Source organism: Copadichromis virginalis, linkage group LG12 (genome assembly GCF_057382275.1).
Source record: "Copadichromis virginalis isolate Kocher_CV1m ecotype Utaka linkage group LG12, C_Virginalis_male_GT1.1, whole genome shotgun sequence".
Taxonomy (NCBI): Eukaryota; Metazoa; Chordata; class Actinopteri; order Cichliformes; family Cichlidae; genus Copadichromis; species Copadichromis virginalis.
In genome coordinates this window covers 8,598,881-8,616,166 of record NC_140629.1, presented here as the reverse complement: position 1 = coordinate 8,616,166, position 17,286 = coordinate 8,598,881, and the positions used below count along the sequence as shown (strand labels likewise).

General features: G+C 40.9%; 2 protein-coding genes across 2 annotated transcripts; one reads left to right on the top strand and one right to left on the bottom strand.

The window, feature by feature from the left end:
- Window positions 1-998: 998 nt before the first annotated feature.
- LOC146696488 (gypsy retrotransposon integrase-like protein 1) lies at window positions 999-6,091 on the bottom strand. The gene is made up of 9 exons (XM_085474603.1): window positions 5,733-6,091; window positions 5,434-5,657; window positions 4,778-4,971; window positions 4,570-4,681; window positions 4,323-4,461; window positions 4,157-4,211; window positions 3,801-4,058; window positions 3,606-3,722; window positions 999-1,525 (listed from the first exon to the last, which is right to left on the bottom strand). Exons 2-9 carry the CDS (start codon window positions 5,600-5,602, stop codon window positions 1,268-1,270), a joined length of 1,302 nt encoding a protein of 433 aa, XP_085330729.1. The 5' UTR covers window positions 5,603-5,657; window positions 5,733-6,091; the 3' UTR covers window positions 999-1,267.
- Window positions 6,092-7,604: 1,513 nt separating this feature from the next.
- On the top strand, window positions 7,605-17,076 carry ogfod2 (2-oxoglutarate and iron-dependent oxygenase domain containing 2). The gene is made up of 7 exons (XM_085474602.1): window positions 7,605-7,838; window positions 7,956-8,012; window positions 13,439-13,549; window positions 13,638-13,737; window positions 14,448-14,572; window positions 15,304-15,561; window positions 15,705-17,076. Exons 1-7 carry the CDS (start codon window positions 7,704-7,706, stop codon window positions 15,969-15,971), a joined length of 1,053 nt encoding a protein of 350 aa, XP_085330728.1. The 5' UTR covers window positions 7,605-7,703; the 3' UTR covers window positions 15,972-17,076.
- Window positions 17,077-17,286: the final 210 nt, after the last annotated feature.

The window sequence follows — 17,286 nt, the reverse complement described above, 5'->3', positions numbered from 1 at the left end:
GCATTGGGTTTTAGGTCATCTCATCTATCATGCGAGTCACCACAGAGCTTCTTAAGGTAAACTCAAGCCAACTGAAGCCTAGCAAACCCTCCCAGCTGTGGTCATATCAGACTGAAAGATGGCATCAGAGTTTTAAAGAATCTTGGTGTTTGTGTTACTTTGTCCACTGACTTTTGAGGTTGTGAAAGTCAACTTTACAGTCACTGTGATCTTTTTGTTATTTAGTGAATTAAACAGAAATTCTCGAAATTATTGTGACTTTCATACATATCTGTGATTTATTGGAAGAGATCAAAACTAAGACAACAAGGTGGCGGGGTGATTAGCACTGCTCCCTCACAGCAAGGTCTTCAGTTCGAATCAACCACGTGGCCTTTCTGTGTGGAGTTTGCGTGGGTTCTCTGTGGGTACTCCGGTTCCTCCCACAGTCCACAGACATGCAGTTAGTGGGGTTAGGTTAACTGGTAATAGGTGTGAATGTGAGTGTCTGTGTGTTAGCCTTGTGATAGACTGGTACCTTGTGGTAGCTGGGATGGGCTCCAGCCACCCCGCGACCCTGACAAGGATAAGTGGAAGAGAATGGATGGATTAAAACTAAAGTGAAATAACTACTATTTGAGCTCACGTTTAGAAACCAAAATTCTATTATTACTTATGACTAATTCAACAAATTTGAATATTTATAAACTTATTAGCTCAGTGAGACATTTGTTTTTGTAGTTTGTGTGATGTGCAGTAGAGCCAGCATATTTTTCAAAGATGATATACATTTTAAATCACCAGGAACTCTTGCAACAAGGTGTAGAGTGCCCTCTGGTGGACAAACAATGCAATATCGACACTCGTAACACGGTGAAAGGGTGTTTCTCTCTTCTCTTTTTTTACTTCTTAAATTTTCATTTATCTGTTGTTGTAAATGCCGATATCAATGAGTGATGATCGGATAACAATTTTCCACTGACAAATTGGTCAGGCTTTAATAATAACTACACATCTAGTATACATAAATGAAACAACACCTTTATTTGTAAAGTATTTTAGCAAATAAAAGGTACAAATACCTTTATAGTACTGCAAAATGAAAATAAGTTAAGATGATTTTCAGGAGAAACAACAGTTCATTGGGGAAAAGAGTGTGGGCGTAAAAGAAGATGTGGGCCGCTGGTTGGATTCTGGATGAAATTCCAGATAATTCAGGTACCTTTGGTGCCTTGCACTGACCAGAGTATCACCAACATCCGGAACATCTTCTGCACCTACACCCTTCTCAGTTTACATCGGACTCAGCCAAGTGATACACTAACTCAGTCTTTACATCCTCTGAGCTGCTCTGCTCGGTGGCCAGCACCGTCTCAACGGGAAAAGTCAAATACAAACGCTCCTCTTTCACTTTTTTCAGTGAAGGTGCTTCTCTTGGAGAAAACATGGGGTCTGCCGCTTTAAAGGTCACTGGGGACATGTTGTGTGACTTACGCTTGGCATTCTTCTTCTCTTGTTTGTAGGCTGCATTCATATTGGCTAACACCTGAACATGGAACCAAAGGATAAAAGAGACAAAAACCAAATGAGCTTCCATGCACGTTTGCTGTCACTTAATTTAAGGCTAATAACAGAGATTATGGAGGATGTTATAATGTGATTCTCTAATAGATCAGTTTAATTTGCTAAATCGACTTAATCAACTTTAATTTAACGCACGTGTAAAAAAAAAAAAAAGCACTGAAATCAATTATTTTTCCACAATTATTAAATAGATTCAACATCTTTCTACAACAGAAGTGCAGACTGCACAGATGGTACCTTCCGAAAGGAAAAAGTACTATAGCTTACTAGGGTATATTAGACTTAATAGTTACTATATACAGTAATGGACTTCTATACATTTTACATCAGATTAAAACTTTGGTTGTAAGATTCAGATAATTATTTATTAAAAGCTAGACATTTTAAATGAGAATAAGAAAGAAAAGTATTTCTTTGTGCCCCCTTATCTCTGTTAACGCCCTACCTGCCCCCTAGCAAAACTTTGCTAGATCCGCCCCTGCACAGTTACAGCCGTCAGCTACGTAGAAAAAGATCCTCGAGTAGAAAGTAATAATAAATAAATTCTAACAACAGCTTATCAAGCTTAAACGTGCTGATGTTGTTCAGCTGCTGGTTTCCTCTTTCTGGTGCGAAGTGGGCCAAAAACAAACAAGAGAGACAGAGTCGTGACAGAAAATCCGATCAGCTGATCATTGATCAGTTTCATGATTGAAGTAGCAGCAGGAGAGGGAGGGGGAGAGAAGAGGCAGTCGCTCCACATATCGGTTGTTAAGTTTAACGCGGGAATGCTTTACAAATATTCAAAGATGAACTTACACACTTCCTTTACTTCTCTCTGGGATCACTTCCTCGGAGATGAAATGCCGGTTTGGTAGCGAGGCTACAAATGCTCAACCAGACCTCCGACAGGTCTCGCACAGCCGCTCTATCACGTGAGCACACTGCTCCGACGTGCTGAGGTTATGAGCTGAGTTACGCCATGTCGCAAGTTTTGTGAGGTGCTTTCGTGGTTTTTAATGGATCGGATTACATTTTTTATTTCTCTCCGATATCCAATCCAGTAATTTAGGTCAGTATCGGACCGATACCGATACGTAATATTGGATCGGTCCATCTCTACTAATTACGATTTTAAATTTGGATCTATCACTCCAAAAGACTTGCTGCCACTTATCTGCAGTCCAGTTCTTGTGGAATTTGGCATTCCTCAGCCTTTTCTCCCCATTTCCCCTCCTTAACAATAGCTTCCTGTCAGTCATCGTTCCACTGAGATAATTTCTGAACAGGTTTCAGTGATCGTTAGATGGGTCAGACACACGTCTTAGATTTTCTGTCAGAACTTTGCAGGATATTTTTCTAATTCTTACAGACATGACTTTTCTCATACGGTTCATCTATTGTAGATTGTTGTTTTCATTCCTGCCACATCGTTTGTCGTCCACTTGTCCCGTTTCCTTAGGACACACTGCACAACATGTCCACATATGCCAAGTTTTTGTCAGTCATCTTAGTGGTGCAAAAATACTATTTCACATCTGTCAAAGGCGTTATCTTTGGCAACTAAAGAAGAGTGCACAAATTGTGTGTTTTTGCAACAGACAGCTAGTAACAAAGTACCTATAGGTACAATTTAAAGTTGATTCTTTGCCAAGTTGTCTGTTATGTGCGGACACAACAATGACTCATCCCTTGAGTTAGCTGCATTTTGTTTATGCTTGAGTGATTCACAGATCAGTGCTAAGTGGCTTAACATAACAGAAACCAATCCCCTGCAAATATTCAGGTACAAGGGCTGAACTGACAATGAGTGAAGAATGATCAGAGCCTGGGGAACTGCTGTTCAAGACCACGTTAGGAAAATGACAAGACTATCTGGCTCCTTGTTGGCAAAATATAAGGAAATGTTTAGTGGCTCAAGACTTTTGCACACAACTTCATTAGGATGCAACTATTGTTTTATAACAGACTTCCTGACCTCTGCCTGGATTCGTGCGATCGCACACTCGATCACCAGCATCCATTTTCACTTAAGGAAGACAGAAGAAAATGATGAGAATTACCAGCTGCTTAACAGAGTTCTGCTGCTCCTGAATGACACTCATGTACGCAGAGGCCTTCTCCTTCGTAGAGTACACATCCTGCTCCGGCTCGTCACGATTCAGCCGACTTGCTGCGTTCTACATGAAAGGAAATTATGTTTGAGGAATGGCAAACCAATCAGGTGTTTAGAGCTCACTTATCTCCTGCAGTCTCACCTCATTTGGTAAACTGGCTGTCCTGTTAAACATGAGAGAGTAAGGAGTGAACTTTGTTGTGGGGTTGGTGGATGTCCTGAACAGAAACAGCACAGGGTCGAGAAAATCATCCCATTCTGCCTGCTTCTCCGACACCATCTGCAGTATGGCTTCTTTCAACAGAGGGCTTGTGCAGTCGTGGAGTGGGTTGAGCTGAGGCTGGTCCACAGGAGAGACCTTCTGTGTGATGCTCCACCTTTCAAACAGCACCTTTGTCACCTAGAAAATTAAAAATCAAGATCAAAACATGCCTCCGTAGTGTTGACCTACTGTTCTCAATCTTATTATTTTATACGATTCTGCTGCTGTAGTCTCACCTTATCACAGAAGTCAGCATTCTGTGTACAAACTATCATTTTAGGAGCACCGAACCTGATTAAAAACAGAGCAAAGATCAGCATCAGGCTGAAAAGCACCACTGTAGGTATTTAATTCTTGGTAATTTTGCTCATGTGCATGGTCTGCAAATAAGTTGTTTTCAACCTGTATATGCATTTAGAGATGCATCTTGCAACCGAGGCAACATCTGTCTTTTGCACTGGGAAAGCCTCTGGCCATTTAGTGAAGTAATCAATCACCACCGTGACATTCTTGTTGCCTCTCTGGGTCTCTGGCAATGCCCCTGACAAAGAGGAGAGACAAACCACACAGTCAGCCTAACATCTGTGGAAAGAAATGATCTTGCAGACATAATCAAAGAGAATATTTTAAAATGAACTGAGGCAAAAACCTATCGTGTCAATCCCGACAATTTCCCAAGGTGCATCCACTTTTATTGGCCGAATAGTTCTCGACTGGTTCTTATTTCTCTCTGTGTGCTGACACGTTTCACAGACTTTTATCTGAAACAGTGGTAACAAAAGTTAGACACTGTTGTCAGTATTCCTAACAGATTTGAAAAAAACAAACAAACACCATACACAGAGGAATGTGTGTACCCAGTCCACGACGTCCTTGATGATTCCCAGCCAGTAGTACTTGCTCTGGATCCTGTGGACGGTCTTCTTCTGGCCCAGGTGATGGCCAATATCGCTGAAGTGGCAGTCAAGAAAAATCTGCCTCTTCCTCTCAGACTCAATCACCACCTCCCTCTTCTCTTCTTTCTTGGGCCCCACATAGTAGAGCTTGCCCTCTTGAACACAGATATAAATCAGGGAATCATGTAGTGAGAAACTTAATCCCGGGTCATACCATACCGCATTATAAATGTAGGCATTTAATGTCGTCTTGATCTCTAGCAAAAGTAGACATTTACATGATCAAAACTGCGAACTGCCTGAAAACAGCTGTGGTCTATCTTTAATTCGGCAAATAAACAGGTTATCTAAAAATGAATATTATTCCTGTAATCGTTTTCATCTAAAGTGCCCAAGAGCTCATTTTTGCAAGCACCGAGGATCAGTTTTAGAATTGTGAGTAGCCGCATTTTCTGCAGATCCCTACTGATCCACCTAGTCATGCCCTAAACGTTATACCAGCCTAGCAAGGAAATTTTAAATCAGGGGAGGGAGAAGCCAGGAGTTAAACTGACTGCTGGAGATGAACAAAAGCAACACACACCGCTGCTGAACCGAGTGACTGAATGAAGCCCTACCATCGATGATGAATTTCTGAGCGTATCTCTTGAGGTTCTTCTTTCGTATCGGATTCATCGTCTGAGGAAAACTGCCTTTAGCCACAAACGTGTAAATGTCTCCGAGTTTGTTGGAGCTGGATTCAACCACCTCCTCCTCAGCCACTGGCAGTGACTCCACGCTCAGCATTTCACAGGATGAAAGTGAGCACAGCCAGTGTGCTCCTTATTAAACATAGAAATACCTTTTGCCCAACGGCATCATTAGCATCTAAACTACAGAAACACAAGAGTTACAGGTCAGAATGAAAATACTGTACCTGTCTTCTTCTACTTTGTCCTTTAGGTGGTTGCTATCAATTATTGTTTCTTTAGCACCCCCTTCTGGAAGTATAGCCGTAGGTACTCAGAGACGTCTCTTAAAAAAGAAAAACAAAACAATCGTAGCTAAAAGTTAGCCGGAAGTAGCAGTTTGCTAAGTTTTGCTAAGTTTTTTTTTTGTATTTTTTTGTTTGTTGGTTGGTTTTTGTTTATTTGTATCAGTTTTTCTCGAATGACTTAACTTCTGACCTTAGCTCTAAAAAGTATAAATCTATCGTAAAGCTTGACTTAAAGCTTGATTTAGACCGGTTATGTAGTAACCGGAAGCATCTTTTATCCCTACACTACAATTTTCCACGCCATTCAAGTGGTCGTGGTATTTTGTTTGGTCACTTCAGGTTACGTAAAATGTTGCTGGGTAGGGTAAAATGGGAATCCGGTTATGGCATAAGTTATGACGTAGATCTAACGCAGAAGTAGGGAGAGGCCAGCCACCCTTCATGCAATGGGCGATCTAATTCTTTCAGTCATTAGATAGAACTTGTGAACATATGTGAGTGTGGGTGTGGATGCAAGATGAAAGATACTTAAATTCCTCCACTTGGTTAAAAACTCGTGTCTGGCCCAGAGTGGGCAATCCCCCCTTTTCCAGCTGAGAATAAATGCCCTTAGGCTTGAGGATGCTAATTCTCATTCCCGCCACTTCAGAGTCGGCTGTGAACCACTCCACTGTAAGCTGGAGGCCACGACTTCAAAAAAGCAACACAACCACATCATCGACAAAAAGCAGAGATGAGATCATGAGGCCACCAAAATGGAAGCCTTTCACCACTTGGCTGCACCAAAAAATTCTGTCCATAAAAATTATGAAGAGTATCATAACAAAGGACAGCCCTGGCGAAGTCCAACACCCACCATGAAATAGTTTGACTTACTGCTGGCTCTTACTGCAGTTGCACATGCACCAAATGGCTCACAGTAAGTGGGCAGAAACCCCATATTCATAAAGCATCTCCCACAGAAGGTGGACCCAAGTCCACAAAACAGACTTGTTGTGCACTCTGGTGCACACTTAAATATCCTTGAGAGGATAAAGAGGTGGTCAAGCATTCAATACAGGACAAAAACCAAACTGATGTATAACTTCCGATGGAGGCTGAGTAGTAAGAGCCCTCTGTGACTGGCGCCCCCACTCCTTCAGTTGAAGTCAGCAGCATCCCACCGTTGTCCACCATCTGGTTCAGGGAACATGTGGAACATGATCCATTCGAACTCAGTGTCAACCACAAGTTTCACTAAGCAATGATCCAGACACAAGTGCATCCAATGTTCCTCCAGGAACCTTCAAAATCATACTAAAAAGTGTAGTTTTATACTGAAACCACTTTAGTTCTGTTAAAACTCATGATTACAGTCTAACCACAGGCGTCATAACTTCAACTAGTGCGAACTGACACATTACTGCACATACAGTGGAAAACAGACAAAATCAATAAGTCCCTTTTTTTGATACATCTCGAGTCCATGACTGTCTCCATCTGACTCCCAGGTGCATGTTTTTTTTGTTTTTTTAATACTTATATTTTTCTACAGATTATAACATCACCCACCCACCCAACACACAAACACATAGACATACTGTGTATACACACACACACACACACACACACACACACACACACACACACACACACGAAAATAAAAATTAAAACATGGACTTAGGCTCAGTGTATATAAGGGCTGTTCATATTTGATATAACTGTCTCATGTTTTTGACGCCTTTTGGACGGAGGGGCTATTGACGGATGGAATGGGATGTATGTATGTATGGTGCTTTTAATTTGGAGGACGTCGAACCGGAGGTGACATATTTGTCACTGAGCGCAACGTCACAGGGCGTGCGTTTGACAGTAGTGTCCGTGGTAATGTTTTTCCCTGTGTCTTAAGCAGTTATCTTTGAACAGGCAGCAATGACGAACGAAGGCAAAGAAAAGCCTCGGTTTTATACCTGTGACTGTTTCACGACTGATAACATTTTCCTGGAGGAATACAAGCTCCATGTTCGTTTTGTGTCCGAGCAGCAGTTCAGGCTGGACTACCATGCAGTGAGTGGATACCAGTTTGCTACATTTTGATATGAAATACAAATATGATGAGAAATGGTGACATGGCAACTTTGTGAGCTGACAGGTGTGTATTGTTTGCTAATTGTTACCGCGCAGCTGCTGAAGAAGTTGGGCTGCGTCACGGATGAACAGTTTGAGGGAGTGCTCAACAAGGTAAGAAGTATACTGTATTTTACAAGTGCTGTTAAACAGGCCAAGGGATTTTTGACACAGCTGTTTCAAGCATCCCAGTTGTATTTGAAACCCTTACATTATTGTGCTTTGTACACAGAAACAAAATGATTTCACAAAAAACTTTCAAGTTCAAAATAATTAGCGTGCCGGGGATGCTAACAGTCAGTTGTTTGTCTTTTTTTGCTGGATAAGAGGGTGCAGCTCTTTGTAGTAGTTTGCAACAAGTCTCACACAGTGAGCAATCCCTCCTACTTTGGAGGATCTCTCAAGCTCCTCTGGTTTTGATGGTCTTCTGTGATGGACCTTGGTCTTTAATTCACCCCACAGATTTCCAATGGGATTCGGACTACAGACCAGTCAGTAATGCTGACTGGACTGTAATGTGTTTTTGGTCGTTGTCTTGGAAGACAAAGTGATGACCCAAACCCAGTTTTGCTGCAGACCGCTTATTTATTTACATTAAAGCTGGCAAAACCAAACCCAACAATAAAACAACATAAAAATATCAAATGAAAAATAACCGCACTGGACCACTAATAATAAAACATTTAAGGCAGCAGTTATAAATTAAGAACCAAAAAGCATTATGGCATCAAGAGTAGTAGATTCTGAATGACTTGTAAAAGATGCCTGTGTTTAGTAGGGATGGGTATAGTTTAGGTTTTATCCGATACCGGTGCCAAATCTGTACTTTTGAAACGGTGCTCGAACCAGTGCTTAAAGAATGGAGAACACAAGCTTTGTCCAAAAACCTCTTATGTTTTTATTTTTAGCAGTCTCTTTTTTTTCTGCAAAATGATAAGAACCGTCCAGCTCCACGCACGGCGCAATCCGTGCTAACTCACTAATGGAGGTCTTGCAGCAAGCTATCAAATACGGTGCATTTCTCGGCTTTTTTAAAAAAAAAAAAAAACACTATGCGTCGCCAGGTGTTTCATCAGATTTGAGGTGTTACCTCCTTAAGTATCACCATAACTTCTTAAGTCCCAAAGGGGTTTCTGAGCTTCCTGCTCAAAAATGCAATACCCAAATGTAATTGATTATTTCTCTGCAATTACAAACTCTGTGCTTACAATCTTGGTATCAAAATAAAGCTAACACTTGTGAAATTTCATCCGAGGTGTAAATATTGAAGCAGATATTACTGTGTCAAAGTTACTGAGACTGGAACACAGAAAAAGTAAGTAGATTTTATCCTCGCCCCCCTTTTTTTTTTTTTTTTTTTTTAAGCATATAACCCTTTTAAAATATGCCTCAGTTTCATTACAGAAATTCAGTAACCAACATTTAAACATCATCTGTGCAAAGATTTATGTTTTTAAAGTGAAACAGTGAAAAATTACAGCGCTGTCAATACATGAATATCCAGACGTTGTACAAAAAACCATGCCAGTTGAACTTTTTAGGTATTTAAGAGCATAAATTGATTAATTTTATTAACATGCCTAAAAATGCTTTTTTTTTTAAATACATTTTTGAAGAATTAACCACACATTTACATGGTAATGGGTCAGGCAGGGCGATATGGCCAAAAATATTTATCACGATATATATTTGAAAATTTGCGATAACGATATAACTGACGATATAATTTTTGCGAGACAAAATACAACTCCACAACTTTACTAGCGCAAAAAACCCCCCATCCATTTATTTTCACTTAAACAAGCAGCTGTTTTTTTTATGTGCATTAAAGCTATATACAAATTTAACAGTGCAAATGCAAATTCCTTGCTGAAAGTTTAACCAAAAGGCATTTCCAGTAGAAATGGGCTGACATATCCTGAGCATAACCATGTATAATATCCACTGAAGGTAAAAAGAGGTGCTTTGCAACATTAAACTGCAGTGTGCCAAATAAAAAAATCAAATATGTATTTTTCAGACCATAAGGTGCATGGGATTAAAAGGCACATTAAGCGAAACAAAGCAGTCAGATGAATCAAACTTTATTCAACTCATTCTTCTTGCTTCCTCCACTTCTGTACCATTGATTCATTAATGTTGTAAATGGTAAATGGCCATTTGAATAGCGCTTTTCTAGTCCTAAGGACCCCCAAAGCACTTTACACAACCAGTCATCCACCCATTCACACAGTGGTGATGGCAAGCTACATTGCAGCCACAGCCACCCTGGGGCGCACTGACAGAGGCGAGGCTGCCGGACACTGGCACCACCGGGCCCTCTGACCACCACCAGTAGGCAACGGGGTGAAGTGCCCAAGGACACAACAACTGAGACTGTCCAAGCTGGGGCTTGAACCGGCAACCTTCCGATTACAAGGCGAACTCCCAACTCTTGAGCCACTATCGCCCTGTATTCTATCACAGCTGCTCTATTCCCATGTTGTTGCAGTATATTAATGACTAACCTTCTATTGTGGATGGATTATTTCAGTTGTTCTCCTGACTGAAGTTTGGTCTGTTTACAGCATCCTGCCATGCGATTGCATTTATCTCTAACCATCAGGAACCTTCATGTTAACTTTTATCGAGTGGAAAAGTGTTAGCGTTCATCCTCCAGCTTCACTGTTTATGTTATTCTAACATAGCTGTGTTGCTAGTGATCCCGTAGCGCAGTGGTCCCCAACCCCCGGGCCTCGGACCGGTACCGGGCCGCGAGAGTTGAGACTCGGGTGTGAAATGCATGTTTTTCAGGGTTTTTATTGGTTTTCAGTGTTATTTTGTAATCGTTTTTTTTCCCGTTAACTCTGTTTTCCTGGGTATTTTCACGTGTGTTATGAATAAATCTTCTTTTTTTCGGTACCGGTACTAGTTTTATTTTGCTGTATTTATCCGCGACACCTTAAAGGCCGGTCCGTGAAAATATTGTCGGGCATAAACCGGTCCGTGGCGCAAAAAAGGTTGGGGACTGCTGCCGTAGCACATCATTATATACCAGCTAACCCAACTTCAGTAACCTTATAAACATCACTGCTGTTTAGTTTCCTGTCTTCATTTATGTTGGAAGTGATAGCAGAGCTGTACGTTTGAATTTTTTCAGAAATCTCTCAGTCAGAACATGCTATATCGTGCTTGGGTAACTAGCGAAACTAGCGGGCTAACTTCCTGCTAACTCCGTTAAATTTAATAAATTCTGTTTTCATGGATGCCTGGATGTTAAACTTCATAGTTAGACCTGGTAAAGCAGCAATGCTGATCGTTTTATTAAAGATGAAAGAATTTAGACAGTTTTTAACTCTCAGTGATGCTGCAGTGTTCGTTTGACTTTGGGACCTGAATCGGACGGAGTTTAGGACCCAGATTACTCCCAGATTTAGAGCACCTTAGTCCAACAAATACGGTAATAACGGTCGTGTCCAAATTCATGGGCTGCATCCTCCTGAGGACCCGGCCTTCGTGGTCTATGTGGGCCGGGTCCTCAGAAGGTCGGGTAGGCTGGAAGTAAACGGCTGTGGAATTGGACGGTCTAGCCTTCTGATCAGTGTCACCACTGTCTCGGTGGAGTGTAATAAACTCGGCCATCTTCTCTGTGCCATCTAAAATATAACAGGACACTGGCGTAAATTCTCGACCATCTCACACTTCTGTTTAATCAGTTTTCTGTTTGACGTTTAGTCAGCTGTATGAAAATCAAGGAGGAACCCACGTGGGGGATTAATAAAGTTTTATTTGATCTAATCTAATCTAATAACTTTAATCTCAGCCAAACCAATTTACTCGTGAACAAATAAAACACTGAAAAAAGCCAAACAATAACATTTTTAGGTTGTCTGAGTGACTTATATATTACGTTTAACCTGAGTAGCGAAAGTCTGCGGTGATCTGAAAATGATGTGCCGGGAGTTGGGCCATTCTCGGCGGCTTCAGTGACCCTCGAGCTCCCGGCTAGCTATCGAGCTGGTGGGTAGCAGACGTCTCCGAAAACGTTGAAGCACTTTTGCAAATATGCGATATCTTGATAAACCGAGCAGATATTTGATGTTTACACAGCTACTTTCTCCCCTGAAAATATATTAAAAGTTTATTTTGTGACCCAGAAAGATTAGTATGAGTAATTTTAAAACTTAGTAGCGGCCGCCATTGTTGGAAACTGGAGTTTGAATTCTGGGATATGGTAGGCCACGAAGGACACACCCGACCCATCCTTCAAATTCGGGGAAAAGGAGGACGCATTTGTCGGCTGCATTCAGAGGAGTCTACGAATTTGGACAGCCTTCGGCGCGTCGCTGTGACGTAATCGGTCTCAGGAGGATGCAGACCATGAATTTGGACACAACCAATGACGGCATGCACAAAAAATGTGCTTTGTTGTGTATCTGACGGACAAACACCAAACCAAACGCATCACTGAAGTTGCACCATTTTTACAAACCAATTCTGGTTCAGCCGTTTCACTCAACAATCCGATTTGCCCCTTCTCATTCTCTGTTGCTGCTGTGCTTTTTCGGCTGTGTGCGTATGAAAACAAAGGCACTGCGCATGCGCATTTTACCCATATTCTATCGCGATATTTCATTTTCCTATCGTTGCCTAACATTGTACCAGTACTACCGTGAACAGTATAATTTGGCCCAGCCCTAGTAATGGTCCTTTTCTGCCGTGCGCATGGAGTGTTTAATTGGTCTCTGGCCCTTTAAACTCTGAGAGGCTGTAACTTTGGTTTCTTTTGGTCAATTTGCACGATCGACACCTCTTTTTAATTGTTTGAGCCAATAGAATCACAGTAACGATGCCACGTTCACGTTACTTCAATCAATCAGACGTTCCAAGGCCAAAACCCACGTGGGCCCAAATTTACTGCATGTGATGTCTGTCCAGTCACGTGTCTATAGGTGGGTCTAAAATGGAGGTCTTTGACGGAAAATGGCTCTGATGCGGCTAGGTAGGCGTGGTAACTGCTGATAATCACCTGGCTACCAGCTACCGGTGAAAATAACAGAGGAAATCTGGATTTAATTTATACCTTTTTTTGCTATTTTGCTGGGGCACACTGTACATACTGGTATTTGTGTTCAGATATATTAAAAAAAAAAACACTGAAAACTAAGCTGCTGCTGCTGAAATCATGGCAGTTCTGGATGTGAGCGATTAGCCAGCTTAACATTTAAACTCTGCTGCCTCTGATGTCTGTAGTACAGATGTTTTTCAGCTCTTTGAGAACAGCTGATGCTCCACTAGTGGCATCTATGTGCACTTCAATTTGCTGGCCCTGGATCAGCTTAAAAGAGAAAGGAGAATCTCTTTTTAGGATGGTATCAATATCATTGGGATTCATAAGTGACCTGTTAATGCCATGAAGCATTCAAGCCTAACTCATTAGGAAGGTATAACAAACAGAGAATAACTAGAGAATTAATATTTTATGAAAAGAAGCTGAGGTAACAAATGAGAAATCTTTGCATTACTAATAAACTGAAAGTGTCCGCCCTGTTTATGTTTAGATTTCCCAGGAAGTGGACAGACGAAAGCATCTAGGTGTGACATCTGCTCAAAGAGCTGCTGCTATCAAAGATATTTACCGGCCTCTGCATCCTCATGTCTACCATCTCCAGGTAGTCACTGCATTAACCATCATCAGCATTGTGAATAATGAAACATTAACACCTTGATAAAACACATTTGCACTTCACTTCCCTTCAGGAGTCTTACCTTACTTCAGAGTTCAAACAGATTGTTGAGTACTGTCAAAGCGACAGTGCCACCGAAGAAGGCCTCTTAGGCTTGTTGGAGGAACAAGTGGGTAAGCTGGGAAGTTCTTTTTAACTCCTCAGAGACAGAGATTCAAATGTGAAGTTGTTACATTTCCCTAAAAAGTCCAGGTGATGTGGGAGACTAACAAAAAATGTCTGAATTGAGAAAAGGGAGACATGGAGGCGAAATTGTTAAATTAAGGCTTTTATTAATATTGTTATTACAAATCCAATTAGAGAGATGGGGAAGTTGTTGTCACCTTTGAAAGAAAGGAGAAAATGGTAAGACCCAGGACTTGGTCACCAGATAGTAAGTTTAAAAAAAGGCTTTAACACCAGAAAGTAACACAGAGCCACAGCAAACACACCTCACAACCTGCAAGCCAAAATAAAAGGCTCTCTGGCATCAGAGTTCTCCTTTCTTTGGACTTATCTGGTTTAATTGCTGAGTAGATTCAGTTGTACCAAAAAAGGCAGCACCTAAGGCGGAAGAGATGGCAGGACACACTCATACTGGGTCAAAGTCACAGCAGGCCCTGCTAGGGCCATAACAGACGTGATGGCTCAGTTTGAATGCTAAGCAATGATGTCTATTAATAGAACTACTGATTTATAACAAGTGGCGGAGAAGAAAGGGCTAGAATCACAGTGCCCGAAGTTTTACCACAGCTCAAGACAATCAAGACATTTTATTGTCGTTAACTCCACAGCTTTATGCCACACAGAGCATCTTTAACTCATTCTCTCCTCTCTGTTGCAGCTCCAAGAGTGTATCGCTTTCCTTTATTTGACAAGAGCTTCTGTGAGGATCTTATGGAGGAGTTAAAGCACTTTGAGCAGTCTGCAGCCCCTAAAGGAAGACCCAACACAATGAACCAGTATGGGGTAATAAATTAAAGCCTTCTGAAACCACTGAAAACACTCTATACCATCTCCTTAACTGTGCAGTTGTGGCCAGATGTTTACATCTTTAATGACTCTAAAAACAAGATTTGGGGCCACAAGCTTGAATTATTATAGATTTTGTCTAATTTCACTGATGTCCAAGTGATCCATGCCAAATGTACCTTCATACCATCACTGATGCTGGCTTTTGGATTATGTGGTGATAAGCTGTTTGCTGTTTCTCCTTTTTAGCTTGGAGGATTCAGCATCCAAGATTTCCCACAATGCTGTCTCAGTCTCAAGTTGCGCTTTATTTTTTTCTTTGTAGATAGATTTTATATGGGGATTTAACCCATACAGTGGGAAGGAAAAACTCCCTGTTAACCATAAGAAACGACCCAGGCTCAAGGAGGAGGAGCCTTCTGCTGCAAACGAGTGGGGTTGATGGGAGGTTGGGGCTGTATGTTTAACTACTTGCCCAACCAAAAAAATAAATGCAATTATTTATTTTCTAATACTTCACCAAATTAGCTAAAAAAAATCACAGGAATTTCTTTTTGTAAGCATTACTTGGATATGCTGCCTTTTGTAGGTATAACAATTTAAATGGACTGTTTAAATGATTTGGAAATTCCTGTATTTGTGCTTTTATTAACATTTCAGAGAGTGTCTCTACCTTTGTAGAAATAAAGCTGTATAAGTTGTCTTGTTGCTCTTCCTTGTATCTTCAGATTCTCCTTAATGAGCTGGGCTTTGACGAGCACTTCATCACACCTCTCCGTGAACAGTACTTGCTGCCACTCACCTCCCTGCTTTATCCAGACTGTGGGGGGTGCTGTCTGGATAGTCACAAGGCCTTTGTGGTCAAATATGACATGAATGAAGATCTGGACTTGAGCTACCACTATGACAATGCAGAAGTCACCCTGAATGTTTCACTGGGCAAGGAGTTCACTGAGGGCAACCTTTATTTTGGTGATATGAGACAGGTGATGCCCTGCTATGATTTATGATGTTGTTTATGATATATGTTTTTCGTTTTTGTTGTGTACAACTAAAACATATAGATACAAAATAATTAAAAAGTTATTTGATACAAAAGTATAATTAATAGTTTTTGCCTTCTCTGTAGGTTCCTGTAAGTGAGACGGAGTGCTCAGAGGTTGAACACAGGGTGACTGAGGGCCTCCTCCATCGGGGTCAACATATGCATGGTGCTTTACCCATCTCTTCTGGTCAGCGCTGGAACCTCATCATCTGGATGAGAGCCTCACAGGAACGAAATAAACAGTGCCCCATGTGCAACAGGACACCCACATTGGTGGAAGCGGAGGGCTTTGCTGATGGCTTCACAAAACACTCTGATCCACCACAGAACATCTCATGCGCGCTGACGTGATGCATCCAGTTCCTTTTGACTAAAGACTGCACGGGCTGATTATAGGAAGACGTTAAAGTGAACGAATTCTTATGAAGTAATATGACTCATTTGAAATTAGGATGATTATTTTATGAATATTAGTAATAGTCAATTCAGATTTATTTATATACAGCCAAATCACAAATATAGTTGCCTCAAGGTGCTTCGTATAATAGAGAAAAGCCAAACAATCAGATGACCCCCTTCCCTGTGAATAACCCAATTGCGACAGTTGGGAGGAAAAACTCAGTTTGAACAGGAAGGAGGATTCTTGGGGAGGAGCAGCCATCTGCTGTGAATAGTAATAATATTAATATTTGGCTCAGACATTTAGTGTAGTGTCCCGTTTTATAATATTTTCTTGAGATAATATTGCCACTCAGTGTTTTGGGTGAAGATTTCCAGTCGTCATAGGATATTGCATTTTCAGAATCACCAATCAGATCTGACAAAACTGTTTAAAACTTTTGAATTTCTCCTAAAATAAGGCTTTAAAATTCTCTCTTTGCCCTGGAAGTTTTTCTTCTACAAACTTTTTTGTTGTTGCACAATTGTCGTTTGGATTTCAGTCGTCAGTAGGCGTCCTTTTATTCAACAAAGTCAGAATTTGTAGGGGGTCATCTACCATATATTAGATCGATGCATTTCTAAGGAGATGTCATCTCGGTTGTGGGCAAAAGACCTGCAACTGACAAATAAAGGCTATCTCTCTTGTTTATAAATGTATGTATCTGCAGGCTGCAGAAGTCCACATTGCTAAAATGAGGTTTAATGTTTAGCAAAATGTGCCTCATTGGTCTTGGATCAGAAAGAATGAAGGCACTGTTGGAATAATCAACATTTGCTAAGCCACAGATTTGGCTGCGATACATCCCTGCTGTATATCTCTGAGGAAAAAACACACAGTTTGAAATAATAGAAGTTTAATTACACAAATTCTGTTAGTTCATTAATATTCTTTGTGTGTAAATGTCTTTGCTATGTAGTTGAAGTAATTAATTTCTCACACAGAATTTTTTTAAGAACACTAATATGAACCTGCTCGCTACATCTTACAAAATAAATGGATTCTTTTCAACAAACATCACAACATCGTGGCCTTTTGGTTGTTTCTTTTTACTCCTGCTTGTGCTATTATAGTGTTGAACTGGGGGGGAAATTGGGAGGTGGGGAGGGTCAGGTTCACTTGCATATTCAAACACACCAAAACACAAGTGCAACAAAGGCATGGCTCTGGTTGCTAAGGTATTGCTTATTTTCATGTATCTTGCATTGAAATCCAATTCTGTACATG